Source organism: Periophthalmus magnuspinnatus, chromosome 15 (assembly GCF_009829125.3).
Source record: "Periophthalmus magnuspinnatus isolate fPerMag1 chromosome 15, fPerMag1.2.pri, whole genome shotgun sequence".
Taxonomy (NCBI): Eukaryota; Metazoa; Chordata; class Actinopteri; order Gobiiformes; family Gobiidae; genus Periophthalmus; species Periophthalmus magnuspinnatus.
The window spans coordinates 8886932-8910430 of NC_047140.1; the positions used below are offsets into that span (position 1 = coordinate 8886932).

The 23499-nt window shown below is 41.9% G+C and overlaps 1 protein-coding gene across 1 annotated transcript; it reads left to right on the plus strand.

The window, feature by feature from the left end:
- Positions 1 to 19462: 19462 nt before the first annotated feature.
- Positions 19463 to 22854, plus strand: LOC117382898 (D(1)-like dopamine receptor). The gene is made up of 2 exons (XM_033980139.1): positions 19463 to 20058; positions 21972 to 22854. The coding sequence occupies exons 1-2, from the start codon at positions 19463 to 19465 to the stop codon at positions 22852 to 22854; spliced, it is 1479 nt and encodes a 492-aa protein (XP_033836030.1).
- Positions 22855 to 23499: the final 645 nt, after the last annotated feature.

A 23499-nucleotide genomic window follows, 5' to 3' on the forward strand; every position in this document is an offset into this window, starting at 1 on the left:
CCTTTCTTCAAATCAGGCTAATCATTGGACACACAGTTGCATTTTCAAAATATATGAGAGCTATATAAATGCTTCACTGAATGGTCTTTGCCAACAGAATAATTTTAACATGTTTAGTATTTATTCACAACTCAGTGAACAAGTTCTGATGAGTGTTGCTTTCATGACATACTTCACATTTACATGACTTCCTAACTACATAAACAATGGAACTGACATTATAAAAACAAAAACTTGAGCAGCATGGACAGTGCTTTGTGCATTAATCTGTTCCAAGAGATGCCATGTACCTCTCCTGTGTACAATGAAGCACACAGTTATCAACAGACAGATGATTACAGCAGCATTTATTATCAAGAAATAGTTAACCAAAGACAAACCCCTGCACCGGCCTCCTCGCCCCACGCTCTGTACTTGACCTGCTCACCTCCTCGCACTCGCTTGTGTTGGGCCCAGAACAATAGATACACATCAGTAATGATTCCTCTAAATGGCTGCTGCAGGTCATTGGGAGAGCACTTAATTATTATAATGAGGTAAAAGAGAGGTCTTTAGAGAAAAGTTAACCAATTGGTCCATGGCAGTGGCACGGTACAAAGACCCACTCCACCACCAAACAAACATGGGCAGGTCACCAGTCATTATACAAGTGTTCACAGTATGCACATAGGACCACTGCATACAGCTGAAAAGGCATTATTTTCTACTTCATTTAGAATATCTGTAGAATCATGTTGGGTAGATGGCCAGAGGTAAAAATGTTTCTTCAGTGAGGTTGCTTTTATATGATGGCACAAATTCATCGACTGGAAATCTACCCATCACTACTGTCTGAAGATTATACTTTTGAGTAGAGTTTTGTGATTAAATTAAAAATGTCTGATATAGCTTGACGAGTTATTGCTTCTTAAAGGTAAGGTACAAGAACAGCCAAATCATGATAGTTAAGTGGGACCGCTGGGCGTGCTTAGACCAGTTCATAGCTGGAAATTAATGAGCTGAAAATAATTACTACTATGATAAAAGTTATTTCAAATAATGAGAATGATAGATGTAATAAATTATAATCCACATAAGGATTAATCTGGTAGTGAAAGATTTGAGTAATGATTCCACTAATATTGATATTTTGCGGTTTAATGAATATGATAAAAAGTAAGGGGCATGTGGAGATCCTTGTCTTGTGCCTTTGTGCAGTGTGAAATAATTTGAGGTTCTCCTTTCATGAATCTGGTTTGATTAGAATATATCAGAGAGACCAACCTGAAGACTCTGTTGTGCCAGTGTTTTACTTGGAATCTTTGTGTCTGTGTTAACGAATAAAAGGGAACTGTAGCTGTAGCGATACAGGCAATTATCTTAATAATCCTTCATTGCAGAGTTGGAAATAATTAAAATCAAATGTCAAAATGCTTTATTTAATTTTTGCTTTAATCCGATATTAAGTAATACTATTTTCTATTGTGTTATCAATCCAAATACCGATACCAATAGCAACATGTTTTGTATTAAAATGCATTGGAACGCTCTACTATACAGAATTTATCTTGGCATATTGAGGTTATCATTATTTTAGCTCCCTTCCAGCTTGAACAGATCTAAAAAGTAAATATATGTGCAGATGAACCAAAATATAAAGTTTTTTTTTTTTTTAAATGTAATAAAATTGCATACTAAACTGTAAAGTTGGGGTATAGTGTAGTTTATACCCATGGCCTTGTATGTGGTCCCCAAATGTCTAAATAGGACTAACATATTGGGGCTTTCAGCACGAATGTGTGGACCTTTAGCCTGGGAGTCGTTGCATTCTTCCTGACTCTGTGACAGTGCCTCTGGAGTTCCTTGGGTGTGATCGAGCAGCTGCCGAGGTGCTGGGCGGAGGTGCAGTAGGATGTGGAGCACAGGAGAGCGGGTATGGACACACAGCCGTCCTCCACATAATTACTGGGTTTGTCAGACAACATCTGTTATGTCAGCATTCCAGCCGTCAGTCTGAGAGGGGGGCCAGCCACATACCGCCTGTGCAGGTAACCCCGCTCACACACACATATGCAGCATGCACAAGAACACTGGGAATGGTAATACTGTTTGTGTACTTTTTAAAATGCATGTATCGAGTCAGACACACAAGCAACTTTAGCATGTAAGGAAAGACAAGTAGAGGTTTAGTACTGCATGGTGCATTTGATAAAGACTCACTATTTGACTTTTCTCCATGAAGGAGTTATTAAAGCAATATCAGTCCTATGGAGAAAAGCAGGTGATGGACCCTCTACCAGAAAAGTTACACAATGCACCTTTAACACAATATTCAAGGCAAAACACTAATAAAGTATTTCAAATCAGATGGATATGAGAACATTGCAATATATTTTCACATAATGTTCACAGTTTGAGGTGAGGAATGGGTGAGGTTTAATTGTGTTTACACCTCCCTGTAATCTGTGGGCTGAAACAGCAATGGCAAGTATGAGCACAACATCAAGCATGCAGCATGGAGGGGAAAACCAAAGTACAACCAAGCCAGGGATCATATCAACCCCCCAACCAGCTCATCAGCATGAAAGGAACTGATTTATTTCATGTAATACAGAAAAACGGTCCCACACAGATACATTATGAAAGCAGCTCTTTCTGTCAAAATGAGGCCACTCTGTGCTGTCTGTATCTAAATATAGAGCATTTTTATTGTCCGTGAACCAGGAAGTAACACTGATTGACTGGTTGATAGCATTAGCATGATGAAAAACCTGCTCATAAACTCATCATGGTGAATAATTAGAATGTGCTATGAAAGTGAGGACTGGGTGTGGACCGCTGCAAACCATTAAAATGGACTTTTTAGGACTTCAAATAAAGTATGTACATTTTGAAAAGGTGTACTAACTTTTCTGATGGAAAGCAAGAATAACCTGTCTGTCATTAAAGTTTTCTATTTCTATGAAAAGAAGCAGGTGGCGCCGTCTGGCCAAGTTACAGGTCAGATCTGGAGATGTGAAGCATTTTTGAGCAATAAAAACACCTGTAATTTAGTAAAACCTTGATGCACGATTAATGCCATACTATCAAACATTCCCGGCAAAGCAATAAAATCTTCATGGGGATAAGCAGAAAAGTTTTGCAGTGCACCTTTAAAAAAGAAAATTAAGTGCTAACATTGCTCCAGACTTTTCCACTACATAAACAGTTCACAAGTTCAAATCCTCCGTCCGACCTGAATGCTGGACGATGTCCTTGACCAGACTGGACCCCTCAGGCTGACCATGACTCCTGACCCTGTGAAGGTGTCAGTGGGGTCAGCCAGTTAAACAAACTGTAGTCTGGAGCAACACCCTCACATCCACCTTTCAGGAGTCCAGGAAGTAGCTCCAACCAATACCTGCGCACACACAACCATCAGCCCCAGGCTAGAGCAAGTGAGCAGCTGTTCAGGAGCCTCTCTGCGCCCCACTGGCATTGTTTGACTTAGCATGGAAGACATTTTTAACGTACATATTCCAAAACACTTGTGTGAGATCTTCCAGCCTGGAGGGAACTGCTTTAAATGTGTCAACAATCTTTCCAGTCAAATATGTCCGAAGTTATAATGCAGTTTCCTTTCCTACAAACAGTGAGTTGTGTCTTGTTTCATTTGCACATAACGTAAACCCTCTGGTAATTAGATTGTGTTCTCCTTGTTTTATGTTCATGCATGTTTCTGAAATACCTTCTATACATAGGCGAGGGAAGTTTAATTGTATAGCACAATTCATACACAGAATACATTAAAAACACAATACAAACAAATTAAAGCATAAAACATCACAAAATGTACTTGTACTGTTTTGAGCCTGGATTTAAACATTGTCAAAGTAGAGGCCTGTCTCACATCTTCAGGAAGACTGTTCCAGGTTTTAGCTGCATAAAACTGAAACGCTGTTTCCCCATGTTTAGTTCTCACTCTGGGCACCAGCAGGAGGCCGGTCCCTGAAGTCCTCAGAGTGTGAGATGGTTCATGTGGCACTAACATGTGGGAGATGTACTTTGGTACTAGGCCATGGAGAGACTCGTTCACATCCAGAGCTGCTTTAAAGTCTATTCTCTGAGCCACAGGAGCCAGAGACCTGAGCACAGGACACATGAGTGAAGTACTTCCTGGTTCTCGTCAGGACCCGAGCAGCAGTGTTCTGGATGTACTGCAGCTGTGTTAAGGCTCGTTTGGAGAGGCCAGTGAGCAGAACATTACAGTAGTCTAACCTACTGAAGACAAATGCACGGATAAGTCTCTCTAAGTCTGTGTTTGTCAGTAAACCTTTGATTTTTGCAATGTTTTTTAGATGGTAAAAAACTGCGGATGTTATAGATTTGATATGACTGTTCAAGCTAACAAACTTCCATGCATGCAGCTATTGAGTTTTCATCCATACCATCAATCACAAGTAAATGTTGAGTATTTCATAATAAACTATCGCAAACATGCACATCATTTCATTTCACATTTTGTTCTTTGTTAACTGCTATAGTGATCTAAATGCCTTAAAGGGAGTATAGAGGGGTATTATGCAAAAATTTATTTTATTTAACTTTCTACCATGTTACAACATTGTTCCCTCATCAAAAACATGCCTGAAGAGGTTTTAGATGTCATCCATGTATGTTTGAGTAATTTTACAAACCCTCCTGTCACAACTCAACAAGGACAAGACCCAATAACAGACAGAATCCAGGTAAAGATTTAACCATTTATTGTTACAGGAATTGTGAGATATTACAGGGTTGGAGCAGGTCTGAGAGCAGGAGGTAAGTATGAGTTTGGCAGGTTTGGATTGGTTGGAGCTGGAGGTGGAGCAGGAGCAGGAGCAAGCAGGGTGGCAGAGGAGCTGGAGCAGAGAATAGTCGGAGCAGGTAAGTCAAAATATGTATAAACACTTGGATAACATTCAAAAAATTTACCAAGTAGGTTAACTGACGATCTGACTCTGACTCAGACTTTTGTACAGGTGCAGATGATTAGATGAGACACAGGTGTGCAGGCCAGAGCAGGAGGCGGAGCCATGGTCACGCCCAGCCAGTCCCAAATGAGGTAAGTGAGTACGTGAGGTAAGGACGGGAGGAGGGATATAAGGTAAAAACTGAACATTTGGAGCGTACTATGACACCTCTTTACGGTTAACTGTAAGATTCTGTCCAATGCTCCGCCCACACGCCTACGTCACCCACGCTCCCACATGGCAATTCTCCATAAATATATAAAAGCATGACAAAACAAAACTGTACACACCTACCTGACAAACCTGATGGGATGTGCAGTAGTTTCATTTGCGGGATGCACGCTGATTGTGTTGTGATGACGCTCTGCAGGGGGAGTGACTTTGCACGGGGAGCAAAGGGAGGGAGAGCGTCAATAACAAATGTAAACTGAAACATGTTGTTGTTGTTGTATGTTGTTTTTGACGAATATAGCATTCTGAAAACGATAAAAGGTAACTGCTGATCTAAATATGTTACGTGTTACAGTTAATACACCATGGAAGTAAAATACCCCCTCATTAAATAGAAATATGTCCATTCATGTAGTGGCCAAAGAGCGCTCCTCCATCATCTGACTTGACTCCACGTCGTGCTTTTATTCTCTGGATTTACATTCATCTCTGAAAAGTTTTGAACTTTGGGAATGCCATCTGCGGTCCTTGGATACAAACTTGACCCTAGTTCTGACATTAACTCTACGTTTTCAGTTTTGAATAATGTGACAATGTTCTTTAGGTTTGTTATCCAACTTCCGTAGCTTACTGTGGGGGTTGCAGTTTCTCTTTAGTGAGCAAGATCATGATGTGTTCGATATCTGTTAGATCTGGAGATTTCTTAACTAGAAAGACTTTTTTTTTGGGAGCTGGTGGACGCTGGCTTTTGGGTTTAATAGACGTGCCACTATCCGCAGCCCTGAGTATTGGCCAGCTGTGCTTTAGCTTCCATGCCTTTGTTTATGTAGCGCTCTGTAGAATTCGGAAAGACCCAAAAGCAAAGTTGTTGCATACAGCTCTTGTGCACAGATTCACCAACTTGTTTTAATCCAGTATTTTAGTTTTGGCGAAGTTGTTGTCTACCGTCTTGACCTGCTAATGTAATGCCATCGCACCGCTGCCTATCTTACCTCATATAACTACACTTTTGCACAAAATTTGCTTTCCAGACATGCAAGCAGCGCATGTATACACAATAAAGCTCCAGTAGGTTTTACTTTCTCCTTTAACGTAGTGGGCAAAACAATGAAACAACAAAAACTAGTTTGCTGTGGAAGGACCATAAGTTGTCTCATTGTTTTTGTTGTAATACAGTAAGATTACAGTAAAAGGTTGAACCAGTGACTTCTATGGCTAATTATAGCTTCATTCACTTGTTGCAGCTCAGGTCTTTTAATGATGCTGTATACTTAAAAACAGGTTTACAAGGATTATCTTGGATTATTGTTATGTCAGTGGCAAAAAGTAGGTTCAATATTATCGTTCATCGCAGTACATCTCTGCAAAAACATATAGTGAGTGACGTTCTGAGTACACATCCAAACAGACGAATCAGAGTGTTCTGTTACATGCAGCTGTGTTCCGACTACTCCAATTAAACTTAAATGTTTTTATGCATTTTCAAAATCTTGTTGAGACTAGGCCTGTAATTCAGTCCTCCTGGTATCTATGTAAACATACATCACATTTTGTAACGCTATGTATAAAATCCAGAGTCAAAATTTTTACAAAAAGTGCAGAGCCGTTTTCTAAAAAGCTTCAACACTTCATACATTTACTCCAGTCACTGAAAAGTTAACACTCTTTTAACCTGATACTAGATTGTGACTATGAACTGTGGAGTTGGGCCAACTTGTCAAGACCGAATATTTCAAAGTACATTTTGAGTGACAGCTTGTCTGTCTGTTACATACCTGAGGACAGTTCAAGAGTTCAGCTAATTCATGAACTCTAGAAGCACCACACCCAGTCAACGGCATATTAAAACATGCCATAGTGCGTCAATGTACTTATGGAATTAATTATTTTACACAATTTTATGTTGTTTAGGTTTTGTTCGGATTTTGTTTGTAACTTTTGATAAATTAAGACTATTTTTAATATCATTATGCAGGATCTTATACCCCCAGGTGTTTATTCCACCTGACTGGACACTTGCATGGTTGTGAGGAGATAGTGAGTGACAGTTTAGTGGACCATACACCATCCCTCTGGAAAAATAGTGCATTCTTTTAATCAGTCCATATCTGTTCATCTTGTCTTTCTTTTCAGGTCTGTCATGTCTAATTTTACCTTGCAGTCTGTAGTTATTTTGACCAATGCAAAGAGTCATTTTATAATGGAAAAACAGGTGCTTAGATCCTGAACGGTAGAGACGTGGAAATCGAGAGAGAAGCAAGACCATCCTACACTGTACTTTTCACATACCCGGCTCGGGGAGCGCGTGTTGTGGCCTGGCTGTGCCCTCTGGGTGAGGGGTTACAAGTGCAGCCCACAGTGGGGTCAGAGCGTGGGTCAGAGTGTGGGTCAGAGTGTGGGTCAGTCGGGGGTCTCTGGTCCGGTCGGCTGGGCGGCTGCATTCCGCTCACAGTGTGTGTTGATACATGGTGGCGGAGCTGTGCGTCTGTCTGGACTCCCGGCTGCAAATGCAAACAGCGGGGTCGGGACCTGGGCCTATTTGTACAAGGCTGAGATAGGTGTGAGTGCGGCCGTACAGCAGCAGCCAGCCAGAACCCACTCTGGAATGACAACAAACAGCTCCACTGTTGTTCCGGATAATTTGCTGGTGTTTTCCCAAAGCCGCGGATTCACTGACAACACAGGACGTTTAACCCGATTAGTGTGCGCTTTTTTAAATCACTTTTATTTTCAACATAACAACAGTGTTGTTACTCTGTTACACCCTCCCTCCCAGACGTCAGGCCAGACTGGCCAGGCTTGTTCAGGGCATGGCTCTGTTATATCAGCTTGGAGTTGTTATGAATGGTTATCACAACTTGGCAGTCTTTCATGTTCTCAAAATACAGCTTAAGAGTTAATAAGGCCACATATTTCATTCAAAGCTTAGTTATGTATAATTGAACCTGATGGAGAAGCCTCTGTATTTTATTGATCTTATTCAAAGAGCTGCAAAAGTATTTAGTAAAACAGACACCTTGGCCCAGTCCATCCTCCTTCTGTGTCAGGTCTGACCCTCATAGCAGATCTCTGTGCCTCGGTCACTAGGGGTTCCCCAGGGTTCAGTCTTCTGCCCACTCCTCTTCATGCACCTCCTCAGTCATTGAGTTTCCATCCTGGTCTTTGGTTCCACTGCTTTGGCAAAGACATTCTGCTTCAATTGTTCATCATTTATATAGTCTTTTTCCCCTGCTATGCTTTGAAGCAAATCCATACACCTCCAGTAGAATCATTTTGAAAATTTTGGCCCTGGAAGTGCCAATCTCTACTGAACAAAAGGTAAAAGGAGCTATTACCTTGAAAATATCACAAGGTAGAACAGAGCATTTTGAGCTTTGGAGATGTGGACGGACTAATGATTAAGAGTTACTCAAACATGTATGAATGGAACAAAACTCAACTCCAGGTCTGCATTTGATCAGGTAACAACATTATTACATGGCTTAAAGCTCTCAAGAGTCAATTTTGCGTGATATAGGAACTTTAAGCAAAAAAAGTTAAAAAGTAAAATGTTACTCTAGTAAATGTAAGTGAGTACTTCCCACCTCTGATCAGTTCAAACACAGCTCCTTGCCTGGCCTGTTCAGAGCCTGTGTATGCATGAGAGTAGTTGTGTCTCTTTGTAGCGCTCTGTTGTTGTCGGGTGCAGTGACCTGAGCACTCTCTCTCTCTGTTCTCATTCCCCTCGGTCGCCCTCCATCAGCAACAAGTGGTCTGCAGCTCCCTTCCTCCCAGAGCAGGACGCCATGTCAGCCCTGTTTGCACTAAATATCATGTCATTATCAATTATGAATAGTAATTGTTTGCTGTTTCATGGGCATTTAGTACAATATAGTATAACACAATATAGATCATGATTTTGTACTTTTTTCACTGTAAACCTAAAACGATTTAATCATAGAAACAGGTCAACTGTCCTGCTAAATAAAAATCTACTGGTGCATTTTTCATGTGGAAAGTCCCCCACCTGTTTGTCTCCATGGAAATGTTATTCTTTGCATGGAATGTTCCACAGTATGGCATTAAACTAATCTATCTTTGATTACAGGAGCTCAAAATATGTAGACAGACATGCATGGTTACCCCTCTCCACAGATCTGACCTGTAACTGGTGGAAAGTTTAATGCTACACTGTGGAAGATTCCAGGCAAAGCAACAACATCTCCATGGAGACAATCAGGTGGCCGGAGTGTCCACTGGGGAAGTTACATACAACTTTAAATATGGTTTATTTTGAATGAACTTTAACCTAATGTAATAATACTCTTTATTTAGATGCAAACAGACCACAGCTGACTCATTCGAATTAACCAATAATTAACCATTGGATTTACACAGCGCCGTTTAACATTCACAATTTGATTTTCAGTTCATTATTCATTCATTCAACCCTGCGACTGATGGACGGAAGTGACGCTGCCAATCTGCACCATCAACACTCACACACGCACACACACACACACACACAGTGGCACCTGATACTCCCAGCAGTCCCCAAGTACTAACCAGGCCCTGCTTCGCTTCCATCAGTCCTTTACAAACCAATATGGCCAAAAGAGCCGCTTTTACAATTTATATCAATTACAACTCTGTCAACTACAAGAAACTGGATATGGCCACTTTAAGTACTGTACAAAAATAAAACCTGTGTCTTCTTTTGAATAACCCGTAATGTGTCTTTAATCATTTGACTTGTTGACCTGTCGGTTCAGCCCAGTTCATCAGAGCAAATAGATCCAGGCCTGGGAGGGACCTCTGCCTACAGGAACTGGCTCATTACTGAATTATAGAACCGTTCAAATGAGCTAGAACTGATATGGCCTGATCAAAGTGCCTGACATGTGAGGACAAGGTGCACGTTCACTGTACAATTTGCAGCAATTCGGAACATATTTGACAAGCTTAAGTCTTATTTTCATGTCAGATATTAGATTTGTACTTCCAGTTTAAGATGAGTCCTGCCAATTGGAAGAGGTATCACAGAGTTCATGGAAAGGTGGGGCTGAAGAACACTGAATATCCCAAACAGACATGAATGAAACAGCTCCACAGTGTTAAAGGCGCCGTACCTGAATTTAACTGTCTGAAAAACGAGAAAAACAGCTACTTTATTTGAAACAGTTTGCAGTTGTTCCTCACTTACCTTCTGCGTTCCGACCATCGTCATTATTCACCGTGATGAGTTTACAAGTGCTTTTCACAACTTTAAGAGGAGGACCATGGAGGAGTTTTGTCATATTGGTAAAGCAGGTACAGGGCTTTTATTCTGTTCATTTTCTATTGGTCAGAAAGAGTCTCCTCCTCTCTCCCCCGCAGCAGCAGTACCATCCACTTCCTCAGATTATCTACTTCCTCTGCTTGACCCAGGCCCTGAGGTTTCACAGTGCAGACCCTTACAGAGGTCACAGCCTGGTACTGATGTAAACATTCTATAACCTTCATTGGAAGAGGACAGTTTTGATTTTATATGTTGGTTATATTTGGCAGTGAGTAATACTATGTAACCTTCAGCCTCAGTTCCTAAAGTTCACACACATCTGCAGGATTTGTGGCGCTGGATGAACTAAAACTGACAGTGACTTTTTTTTATATTTTTGGTGTATATTTGTCCAGCATAACATTAGAGTTCTGAAGTGTTTATTAAATGGTCGATAAAATGGCTGTTGGCTGTAACTGGGCTCCACTTCCCTGCAGACCCACAGACTTATACAACGCCACATTTTCATTTGCAAAGCTAAATTGGCAAAACCTCCACATCAGTGATGGGACTTTTGGCTCCTTTTTGGGATCCGAATCTTTTGGATCTGATGTCTTCAAAGAGCCGTTCAAAAGACAGGCTCTTTAACTGTTTATTGCCAATGTGAGAACTCATTTTAGCTACAAACTAATCACAGAAAGAAATGACCAAGTTGTGTTTAAAATGGTTCAAACTGAGAGTGAAAGTGTGTTTAAGCTTTGAAATTATGAAAATCTAAATAAAATGTTGGACTACAGTACTTCTACTACTACTAATAAAAATAAACTGTTATTAAGATGTTTTTGTGCCTGAAGCTCTCACTTGTATTTCCTCCTCTGCTTTCATGCTGATTTTTGTGCTGGTTCAGTGTTACTCAGTATAAAAATCCATAAAAATTTGATAGAAGTGAGATCCGGTTCCAACTGTTCACATTAGGGAAGAGCCGACTCATTCACGAATGTCACCTCACCGCTCCATAGTATCTCACCTCGCTGAGTCAAATCAGTTCTCATCATTACCATATCAGGTCTCAGGAGAGGCTGACCTGAGCAGTGACACAAATCTACACAGAGTAAGAGCGAGGGAACACTGGCCCTCATTTATGGAACACTCTTAACTCAAACTAAACAGTGTAATTCCTTAAGTGAATTAAACACACTATATCTGTCATGTGTTCAGACATGTGTCATTATTTTAACTGTGGACCCCAGGCTTCAGTTAAAACTCAGGTGTGTACTCAGGACTCCCTCAAAAGTCAGATGCAGTCTCAATGGGGGCTTCCTGATAAAATAAAATAAAAAAATAACTAAAATAACTTATTTACTAAGACCTAGTTACTGTATCCATTCATCCATCCATTTTCGTCCGCTTATCCGGGGCTGGGTCTCAGGAGCAGCAGTCTAAGCAGGGACTCCCAGACTTCCCTCACCCCAGACACGTCCTCCAGCTCCTCTAGTGGGACCCCAAGGCGTTCCCAGGCCAGCCAGTTACAGTATTTAGGCAGGCAGTACTGTGAGAATAGGCGACTTGGATCCAGGGGCGGTGCCGGGGGGGCGGGGCCTCCCCTAGAATGACCAACAAAGCTCCACCAAAGATTTTTTTCCCCACTTTCAGAGCACATCCAATCTTGACTAAATATGGTTAAATGGAAACCACAGAGCGTTCAAAATCAATCAATAAAAGTTTTCCATATTAGTTTAAAACAGCAAAGATGAGCTCACATCCAGATATAAGACTCTAAATGAACAGGTTAAGTGAGCGCCCCATTGAAAAACTCTGCGCTCCGTGGCTCCTCCAACCAAAAAATGTGTGGCGCCGCCCTGCTTGTGGCCTAATTAAATTACAGTTACACACAAAATACTTATTATTATGTTATTTAGTAGCCCACGTGCATGAGCTCTGTCAGAGACCACCTCAGAGGCAGAGAGGAGTGTGGGGCACGTTACACATTTCTTTAGTTATGAGCTAGTTCATTTGTTTTTTACCTCTATTGAGATATTTTAATATTTGGCACAGTAAGTTTAGTTAAATTAATAAATACACACAGGATTTACTCGTCAAACTGGATCAAAATAAAAATAAAACCAAGAACAACCAGAGTCTAATGTCGGACTTAAGGAAAATCACGAAAAAAAAATCTGCTTTTAAGTGCATTTTACTTCCTAAAAACGCTTCTGTAAAATGGAAGACGTTGCATTGTTGTGATATATTTATTTTCTGGTGATATAATTTATTACGTCGGCCGATCATCCAATATCAATATTTTGGTGCAGCCCTAACATTGTGTAATTGGTTGCCATGTTTACGCACAAACACTGACACGCTTCGACGGCCCCACACTCTGAGCTAACACCGTGGTTGTAGCTCCGCCCCCCTCACCTCCGGATGAGCCCGCGGGGGCGTTCGCAGGCGTACACGGGCGTGCTACAAACGGGCGGGGTTAGGTTTGATGTTACCTTCACAGAGGAGCGTGCCGTGCTGTCGATGTGGTGAGGCACGTCCCGGCTCACACCAAACAAACAAACACATTATAAACCACAGGCATTAAAGGAGAGGTGCCAACCGCAGCCGCAGGTGAGGTAGCGGGACAATGAGACGACGTGTAAGAGTTTGAGTTAACATTTCATAAACGTATAAGTCCCAAGATACAAAGTAAACATCTTCAAATCAAATACAGCTTTTAATGTTAACAAGAGCCGGCCGTAAACATACTAAGCTGTTGTTTAGAGCCACAACCACAAGGGGGAGCACATCCTCAGCCTAACCAAATGTATATTAATGAATTTGAAGCACTGCAAACACTTTAAATAAAAAGGAAAAAAAAGGTTTGCGCCTTAACATCAGCCGTATCAGTGTCAGCAAATAATGAAACGACTCCTAAAATAAAGATTAGAAGTGAAGCGGAAGGACCAAAAAAGAGGGCGAGGCAAGTTTATTTGTATAAGCACAATTCATGCGCAAAGTAATTGAAAGTGCTTTACGGAACAAGAAAGACATTGAAAGCACAATACAGCAAATCAAAACACAAATAATCATCATAATATTAACATTAAAAGAGAAGAGTGTAGAGTAAATAACCTTTCAGTCATGTACAGATAAACAGAACAGGCAGAATTAATACAATATGCTTCTCTTAATTAAACTATAATATAATCTATAATCTATCATTTTAATCTATTTTTTAAAACTGTGTATCGATGAGGGGGCCACAACCAAAATCTTGTTTAGGGCCCCCAAATCCCTAGAATCAGCCCTGGTGAGAACAATTTTAATGCTGATTTATTTTTACTCCCCAAAACTTTGGACATGATGGATAAGTTATAATGTGGTGTTTTGGTTTCCAGCCCAAAAGCAGAATGAGCCAGTCATGAATCCTTTCAGTCATGTGCACAGCTAAACAGAACTGTTTTGAGCCTTGATTTAAATACTGTCAAAGTAGAGGCCTGTCTCACATCTTCAGGAAGTTTCAGGTTTTAGCTGCATAAAACTGAAACACTGGTTCCTCATGTTTAGTCCTGACTCTGGCACCAGCAGGAGGCCGGTCCCTGAAGTCCTCAGAGTGTGAGATGGTTCATATGGCTCTAACATGAGATGTTCTTTGGTGCTGTTCCATGGAGAGACTTGTTCACAAACAGCTGGTTAAAGTCTATTCTTTGAGCCACAGGAGCCAGAGACATGAGCGAGCACAGGACACATGTGTGAAGTACTTCCTGGTTCTAGTCAGGACCCGAGCAGCAGTGTTCTGGATGTACTGTTCTGTCTTAAGGCTCTTTTGGAGAGGCCAGTGAGCAGGACGTTACAGTAGTGTAACCTACTGGAGACAAATGCATGGATAAGTCTCTCTAAGTCTGTGTTTGTCAGTAAACCTTAGATTTTTGCAGTGTTTTTAGATGGTTTATGGTTATTACCCTTAGATTTCTAGCCTGATTTAACAGTTTTAGATAGAGAGTACTACTACGACTACTGACACATTCTGTGGAAAACACTTCAGAGAAAATATTTATGTGAAGCAGAGACCAGCAGAAGTAGTTTCAAATGTGCTATATACATAAACCTAAATCAAATTGAATTGAAAATGAAAATGAAAAAAAAAAAAAAAGAACAGAATAAAGGTGAGTGAGCTATAGATTTATTGCTAATAATGTCATGCAAAGTTGACATGTTTGCTTCAATAACACCAGTGAGATAACAGTTACAATCAGCCCTCAAAGAATATCGGGTTTTGTTTTTTGATTAATAAAATATGTTTTTCTTACATGGCCATACATTTATATATCTAATCTTGTCTTTCTTTTACTGTGATGGTAACGCTGATTTATTTTTACTCACAAAAACATTGGACATGAAGTTATAATTTGGTGTTTTGGTTTCCAGTCTGAGCTTTCACATGAGGCCTGTCCATAAACTGAGAATGAGAAAAACATTTATGATCCGCATTGTTCCTTTAAAGCTGCTCTATGTAACCTTTATGGTGGGAAGTACATCACCTGATCATCTCCATGGTGATGTAACAGATTTGTGGGGAATGTCACAGTATCACATTAAACTTCTTGGATTTTTTTTTTTTTAAGAGCATTTTTCTGGAAATGGGATCTCCTCTCCACAGATCTGACCTGTAATTTGGCCTGTAGACATCCCCTGCTTATCTCCATGATCACAGAAAAGTTCAATATCGCACTGTGGAACATTCCCGTCAAAGCCGTAACATCATCATCATGTTGATAACCGGATGAAGGATCGATCGCGCCTCCTGAAAAGTGACGTAGTGCATCTTTAAATAATGTGTGAAACAGACAGAGTGTGAAAACAAAAGTGTGTGCAGTGACACATGGGTCAAATGCAGACGAAAATGTAAAGAAGCACTAACTTTTGTTGTGGTGGTGGGTCACCTTCTTGTCTCCATGGCGATATTGTTGCATGCCTAAAGTACCAGAGTTTGGCATTAAACTTACCTACAGTATGTGCAAGAACACAAACAGGTGACACCATCGAGGTATAAAACAACATCTCCATGGTGACACGCTGATGGTAGACTCCCCCCATTCCATAGTGCAGCTTTAATGCCGACTGTAGACCGCATCCTGCTGTGACAAATGATCTGTGTTTTATATGTTTTAGTCAATTTCAGATTTCATATTACATTTAACAACAATATGAATAGATCCAAACATGCAGACATGACACGGTGCAAAATAAAAGGGGAAAAACATAGGCCTCACTTTTGTTTTGTTTTATAAAAAAGTCACTAATCCTCTAAACAACAAATGGATTTTATCGAGAAAAAATGAATTATCGATTTAAATTTTGCCCTTTTTGAACTACGGCTCCCATTTCCTTTTATGTTTTTTAGCAACTTACAGAAAAGAGAGCAATATAAATGGAGTCATAAGGAGTTTTGCAAATAAAAGAGAACAAAATGATCTTTAAAGGAACAGATTTATGACCAAACTCTGCAGTGTTTGTGAATGAGCCTCGGCTATAAACACTGCATCAGATTACTTTGGTGTATCTGTCCCTATTCAAACAGTGCATTTGTAATGCAATTATATAGTATTTTATTTATTTTTATTTAACCTTTATTTAACCAGGAAAGTCCCATTGAGATTACTAATCTCTTTTTCAAGGGAGTCCTGGCCATATTTCAAAAGTTTTATGGACATTTCATAAATCCACATGCTGATCAAATGACAAAAGTGTATTCGTTTGGAGGTTTTAAATGTTAGATTTGAACGATTCACCAACTCACACATTTGTTTTGTTGTACTTTCATTTTTGAGTATTCATAAAACATCTGAATCTCAAAAAAAAAAAAAAAAAAGAAAAAAAAAGAAAAGAAAGAAAGAAAGAAAGAAAGAAAGTAGAAACATAACATCAATCATTTACAATTTTGATGGAAACAATATGAAGTTGAAGTTTCTGTGTGATTTCTTGGGCATTTTAGTGGATTTAAATATAAAATCTGATCTTATTTGTAACATTTTGATGGGATTTTAAGTGCAAAGATTATATGTGTATAAAGGCAAAACATGACACAATCACACTTGTTCTGTGGCAGCTCATAAAGGGTTAATATAAACACTGATCTTGAACAAATACTTGAACGAAAAAAAAATCTTATTGTAGAATTAAGAACCATACTCATGACAGAAGGACCCAAATGTGCTCAAATGTCTCCATCTAGTGGTGTAAATGTGTAACGTCAAGACATCCTCACCACTGCTACAAATATAATAATAATGTAAACTCAAGGTATTAGTAATTTAGCATTTTCATTTCATTCATAAAAGATAATAATAAAAAATGTAAAGTCTTCTGATGATGCAAGAGTAGTTTTTTGTTCAAATATGGTTCATTGTGGAGAGGCCTATATTTCAAAGCTCTTATGACGTTTACAATTGTGGTTGAATAATTCTCGTGTCTTGTTCAAATGGACAAAATTCACTCAAAATCTAAAGGATAAAAGCTGCTGATAAACTGCCAGATACTGAGCTCATCCCACAGACTCATCGACAGCTTTATTTCTTATAAATCAAACTATAACTTGACAAGAAAATAGAAAGCAGAACGCTGAGATGTGGAATATTTAAGCAACAGATCAATATACTGCAGGAAAGAAGAGAAGAGAGAGGGAGGAGAGGGGAGAAGAGGCGAGAGAGGAGAGGAAAGAGAAGAAGAGGAGTCAAGACGAGAGAGAGGATCAATATACTACAGGAAAGAAGAAAGGAGAGAGGGAGGAGAGGGGAGAAGAGGAGAGAAGAAGAGCAAAGAGAGGAGAGGAAAGAGAAGAAGAGGAGAGTCAAGATGAGAGAGAGGATCAATGTACTGCAGGAAAGAAGAGAGGAGAGAGGGAGGAGAGGAAAGGAGAGGAAAGGAGAGAGGAGCAAAGAGATGGAGGAGGGGAGAGAAGACAGAGGAGAGAGAGGGAGTAGAGGATCATTGAGAGGGAGGAGAGGAGATGAGATGAGAGGAGATGTATAATAGATGAAGGAGAGGGATACGAGAGATGGAGGAGAGGAGAAAGAGAGGAGAGAGAGACGAGGTGAGAAGAGGAGAAAGATGATCAGAGAAAGAAAGAGAAGAGGAAAGAGGAGAAGAGGAGAGTCAAGACAAGAGAGAACATCAATATATTGCAGGAAAGGGGAGAAGAGAGAGGAGAGGAAAGAAGAGAGGAGCAAAGAGAGGGAGGAGAGGAAAGAAGAGGAGAGAGAAAATAGGGGAAAAAGATAGAGGAGAGGAGAGTTGAGATGAGAGAGGATCTATATACTGCAGGGAAAGAAGAGAAGAGAGGGAGGGGAGGAAAGGAGAGAGGAGCAAAGAGAGGGGGACAGGAGAGGAAAGAGAAGAAGAGGAGAGAGAGGAGCAGAGAAAGAGAGATAGGAGAGGAAAAAGGAGAAGAGGAGAATCAATATGTGAGAGGATCAATACACTGCAGGGAAAGGAGAGAGGAGAGGAGACAGAGGAGGGAGAGGGAGGGGAGTAAAGGAGAAGGAGAAGAGAGGGAGGAGACAGACACAAGAGAGGGAGGAGAGGGGAGAAAGAGGAGAGAGAGAAGAGGGGAGAAGAGGAGAGAGGAGCAGAGAAAGAAAGAAGAAAGAGGACAGGAGGAGAGTCGAGAGGAGAAAGAGGAGGGAGAAGGAAAAGAGGAAAGATAGAAGAGGGGAGAGAGGATGGAAAGGAGCAGAGAGAGGGAGGAAAGGAGGGAAGAGAGAGGAGAGGAAAGGAGATAGGAGCAAAGAGAGGGAGGAGAGAAGAGAAGAGGAGAGAGGGGATCAGAGAAAGAGAGATAGGAGAGGAAAGAGAAGAAGAGGAGAGAGGAGCAGAGAAAGAGAGATAGGAGAGGAAAGAGAAGAAGAGGAGAGAGAGGAGCAGAGAAAGAGAGATAAGAGAGGAAAAAGGACAAGAGGAGAGCCGATATGAGAGAGGATCAATACACTGCAGGGAAAGGGGAGAGAAGAGGGGAGTAGAGGACAGGGAGAAGAGAGGGAGAAGTGGGATACAAGAGAGGGAGGAGAGGGGAGAAAGAGGAGAGAGAGATAAGAGGGGGGAAGAGGAGAGAGAGGAGCAGAGAAAGAGAGAGGAGGAGAAGAAAGAGGACAGGAGGAGAGTCAAGAGGAAAAAGAGAAGGGAAAAGGAAAAGAGGAAAGAGGAGAGAGAAAAGAGGGGAGAGGAGCGAGAGGAAGGAGAGGAGCAGAGAGAGGGAGGAAAGGAGAGAAGAGAGGGGGTAGCAGATATAAGAGAGGGGAGAGCAAGAGGAGGGAGAAGTTGAAAGAGGGGAAAAGATGAGAGAGAAAAGGGAGGAGAGGAAAGAGAGGAGATATGCGAGAAGAGGAGAGAGAGGAGCAGATAGGATAGAGAAGAAAGGAGGATAGCATATACTAGAGGGATGAGAGAGAGGAGGGAGGAGAGGGAAGATGGAAAAAGAGGAGGGGGGGCAGAGAGAGGGAGGAGAGGAGAGAAAAGAAGATGGGAGAAAGAGGAGAAAGAGAGGGGAAAAGAGAAAAGATAGGAGCCAAAAGGACAGAGAGGAGAAGTGGAGAGCAGAGATGAGAAAGAATCAATATACTGCAGGGAAAAGAGAAAGAGAAGAGGGAGGATATAGGGAGAAGAAGAAAGAGAGGAGGCGAAAGGATAAGAAGAGAGAAGAGGAGGAGAGCAGAGAGAGGCGAGAGAGGAGAGGGAGCTGATGGAAGCAGTTATTACCTCTCCGCGCGCGGGCTGACGAGCACGCGCATCTGACCACAGCAGCGTCACAGCACGAGAGATGAGCGCGTGAGTCACACAGGGACACGCGCACACACGGACGGACTCGGAGCTGTGGAGTCAGGAGTTTGGAGTCAAGAGTCTGGAGTCACCTTTGGACAGGATTTATGTCCGTGCGTAAAATGTGCTGAGCGCGCGCCGGTCTGTTTGGATCACAGAGATTTCCATGACTGTGTAAAACTCTCCGCGCCTCTGTGTGTAGCGCTTTTTCAGGGCTCATTACAGTAGTGGTTCTCCCTGTGTGTTTGGTCTGGTGCGTTTGGCCCGGTGCGTTTGGTTCGGTGGAATGGAGAACTCGTCTCTTTGGACTAACTTGAGCCGCGTGTTCTCGGAGCTGGACGGAGCAGCGGAGGAGGAGGACGAGGAGGACGCGGCGGGAAGCGGCGGGCTGCGCGTGCTCGTGGGCTGCGTGCTCTTCCTGCTGATCGTGTCCACGCTCCTGGGGAACACTCTGGTGTGCGCGGCCGTTGTCAAGTTCCGTCACCTCCGCTCCAAAGTCACTAACTTCTTCGTGATCTCTCTGGCCGTGTCGGACCTGTTCGTGGCCGTGCTGGTGATGCCGTGGGAGGCCATCACAGAGGTGACGGGCACGTGGCTGTTCGGGCGCTTCTGTGGAGTGTGGATCGCCTTTGACATCATGTGCTCCACCGCCTCCATCCTCAACCTGTGCATCATCAGCGTGGACCGCTACTGGGCCATCGCGAGCCCCTTCAAGTACGAGCGCAAGATGACCCACCGCGTGGCCTTCGTCATGGTCGGGGTGGCCTGGACCCTGTCCATCCTCATCTCCTTCATCCCCGTGCAACTCAACTGGCACCAGGAGGTCCGGGAGCAGCTGGAGCACGAGGTCCAACTGAGGGACAACTACAGCCTCAGCTACAGGTGCGGACAGTGTGTGACCTCTCACTCATGATTGTATTTGAGAAACAAAACACACTCTAACTGATCACATGATTTGGGCAAAATGTTCATGTTCACCTGTTCATCTTTAGTTTTATTCACTAAAACAAACCTGAACATGAGATGAGACTCTCTCTGTGATTAACAGTAGTGTATCTGTCTGTAACAGTGGTCACGTGCCCCTTTTCTTATTCTGCAACTGCTCCGGACAAATAAACAAACTGTGTTGTATTAGTGAGAATTCAAAAGTGTTCCTCTTCTTTATAATACTGTGTAGTTTGATCCTCTTCTTTGAGAATACCCAGTGAGCCCCTCCCCCATATGAGGGGGTGATACAGATGAGGCCTTGGGTTAGGAAACATTGTGATGACGTAAGCTACTTATAAAAAAACTGCCTTTGTTGGACAATATTTTCATCATTAGATAAACTTTACTGATTCACAAGAAAAAAGACTTGGACACAACAGCTCCATAATATACACATGAACTAGTAATTACAATTATAAATAACATATTACATAAACATGCTGCTGATGTAATAAAAATACTTAAAGGTGCACTGTGTAACTTCTCAGATGGAACGCTAACGAGCCGCTAGACAAGTGTAATACTGTGGAGCATTTTAGACAAAGCAAGAACATTTCCATGGAGACAAGCAGGTGATGAACTGTCCACTAGAAAATGACACAGTGCACCCATAGAGCAGGGGGCATATTATGTAAATCAACTTTTTTGAGCGTTTAACCATGTGATAAGGGTACGCCCTCATCACTGGTTTAGTAATAGTTTAATTAAAATAGGCTTGTGCATGTTTGAATAATCCTGTATTGTCCTGCATCTGAGACACAGGTGGTCACAAAATTCCTGTTGTCACCTACCCCCTATCCCCGCCCACTGTTCTGAACGTAACTGGTGACCATCAAATAAAATTCTCCTGTCAACACAAAACATGCTCAGTAGGTCAAATCCTCCAACTCAAGATCTGGAGATGGGTCCACAGGTGCTGCACTGCGCCTCCCACTGCTCCTGGCAGGTCGCCCCAGCAGCATTAAAGGACGGGTCAAATGCAGAGGTTGACCCTGATCTACACACATAGGGTTAAAAAAAATCTGTACAAAAATTTTTCAACATTAAAAGGATGTAATTGTAACTGCTTACTACAGTGAAATGCCACTATGAAGAGGTGGAGTGTATCAGTTCAAATATTTAATTTAATTTAGTTTTTTTTATACAGGAAGAGCCCAATGAGAGTATTCAGACTCTCATGAATGTGCTGTTAAAATACAAATGCAACAAAAATGTGCATAGGTCCATTTAAAACAGCAACATAGTGAGTATAAATGTTTACCACTAGACTATTAAAGTGCATTAGTGGCACCAATCTATACAGTTTTGCATGTCCTTGAAATGTATTCAGTTTGTGTGACGCAAACGAACTACAAGATTTTTTCCCATTTAGTTCTAGTGCGGCCAGTTTTTAGACATAGACAATCATGAGATCTTGTATTAAAATTTCCTGTATCAAAGTTCAACAAACAAGTCAGATATTGAGTCACTCTTTTGTCATAGTCCCTTACAAATACATTTCATACATGTTGGTTCTCTTTTGACAGCGATGGCTAACCTACTTTTTCATAGAGTGAACAGTGATGGGTTTTAAACAAAGGGCTGAATGAAAGTGTAAGGTTTCAAAGCAGAGCCTGATGTCTGCATGTGTATTCTGCATGTATTATTCTGTGTTAAAGCCAGTTAGACCCAGCCACTGTTGCTGTGTGAACATGAGCAGAGGGACTAGATGTTTCCTCAGGCTGAATGATCACTGGTATACACTTAGTTCTTGGTACTGTTCTGTGTGAAAACATGTAATTTAGACCCTTTACTTTTCTGTCCCACAGTGTGAACAGCAGTGGAGGCGGAGTACAGAGCTGCGTGGCTAACCTCAACCGCACCTACGCCATCTCATCCTCCCTTATCAGCTTCTACATCCCCGTGCTCATTATGGTGGCCACCTACACCCGCATCTACCGCATCGCCCAGACGCAGATACGACGCATCACCTCGCTGGAGCGGGCGGCGGGGCAGGCGCAGCACCAGCAGACCCAGGACCTCCGGCTCAACCACGCCCAACAACCGCACCACCGGCCCCACGACGAAGCATCGCTCAAGTCCTCATTTAAGAAGGAGACCAAGGTCCTCAAGACGCTTTCGATCATCATGGGCGTGTTCGTGTTCTGCTGGTTACCGTTCTTCGTCCTTAACTGCACCGTGCCATTCTGCGATCCACCGTGCGTTAGCGACACCACTTTTTCTGTTTTTGTCTGGTTCGGCTGGGCTAATTCCTCCCTCAACCCCGTCATCTACGCCTTCAACGCGGACTTCCGAAGAGCATTCACCACCATTCTGGGCTGCAACCGGATTTGCTCCAACAATGCAGTGGAAGCGGTGAACTTTAGCAACGAGCTAGTTTCATACCACCACGATACCACCTTGCACAAAGAGACCCTGGTGCCCTCCCAGACGGTCCAACAGCAGCTACCACACGTCATCAACATCGAGGGGGAGGACTGCTTGGAGGATTTGGGGGCAAGGTTCGATGAGGAGTCTGTGATTTCGAACTGCTCGCGTGAACATAACAGACTGCTGCTGCTGCCGGCTAACCTCCAGCTAGAGGACGACCTGGAGATCTCCCTGGACACCATTACGCCTTACACCCCTGCTAACCCCCTGCTGTGCGAGTGTGAGCCGCTCATACCGGGACAGGTGCATCAGGAGGGGTAAAGCATCTGACTTTCATCTACAAGGGGTTTCTTCGAATTGGTTAAAAATAATGTGCTTTTTAAGCTTTTTAAGACCTTTGTACTAGATTGTTACAGTTTATAAAATTGTATAAATGTTTAGCCCTTTGAAGGAAACAGTGAGGAGTGAAATAAAAGCTCTAAATGGCTTAAAGGTCCTATATTACTCTTGTGAGCTTTAGGCCATGTTATAATGTTTTTACCTCCTCAAAAACATACCTGGAGTTGTGTTTTGTTTCATTCACGCATTTATTAAAACCATTATTAGTCTGTCTACATCTTCAAAATGGTCCGTTCCACCTTGTGTTGTCATGACGTGGTATTTTTCAAGTTAAATTTTACCTTTAGTTCATTAGAGATGGGCAATTCCAGGGCTGAAATCATCCAAATGATTCTATTGAAGGTGTATGGAGTAAAATCACAGTGGAGCACTTCCGGTATCACCCCATGACATCACAAGGTGGAACAGAGTGTTTTCAGTTTGAGACAAGGACTGAGAATAAATAGAATTTGTATGTTAAACATGTGTGAAACAAAACACAACTCCAGGTCTGTTTGTGATGAGGAAACATTATAACATAGATCAGACAATATCGAAATATGGGCCCTTTAAAGATGCACTATGTAA

Coding starts and splice junctions, on each gene's coding strand:
- LOC117382898 (XM_033980139.1), top strand. CDS start 19,463: ATGGAGAACTCGTCTCTTTGGACTAACTTGAGCCGCGTGTTCTCGGAG. Junction 20,059..21,971: donor AACTACAGCCTCAGCTACAG/GTGCGGACAGTG, acceptor TCTGTCCCACAG/TGTGAACAGCAGTGGAGGCG.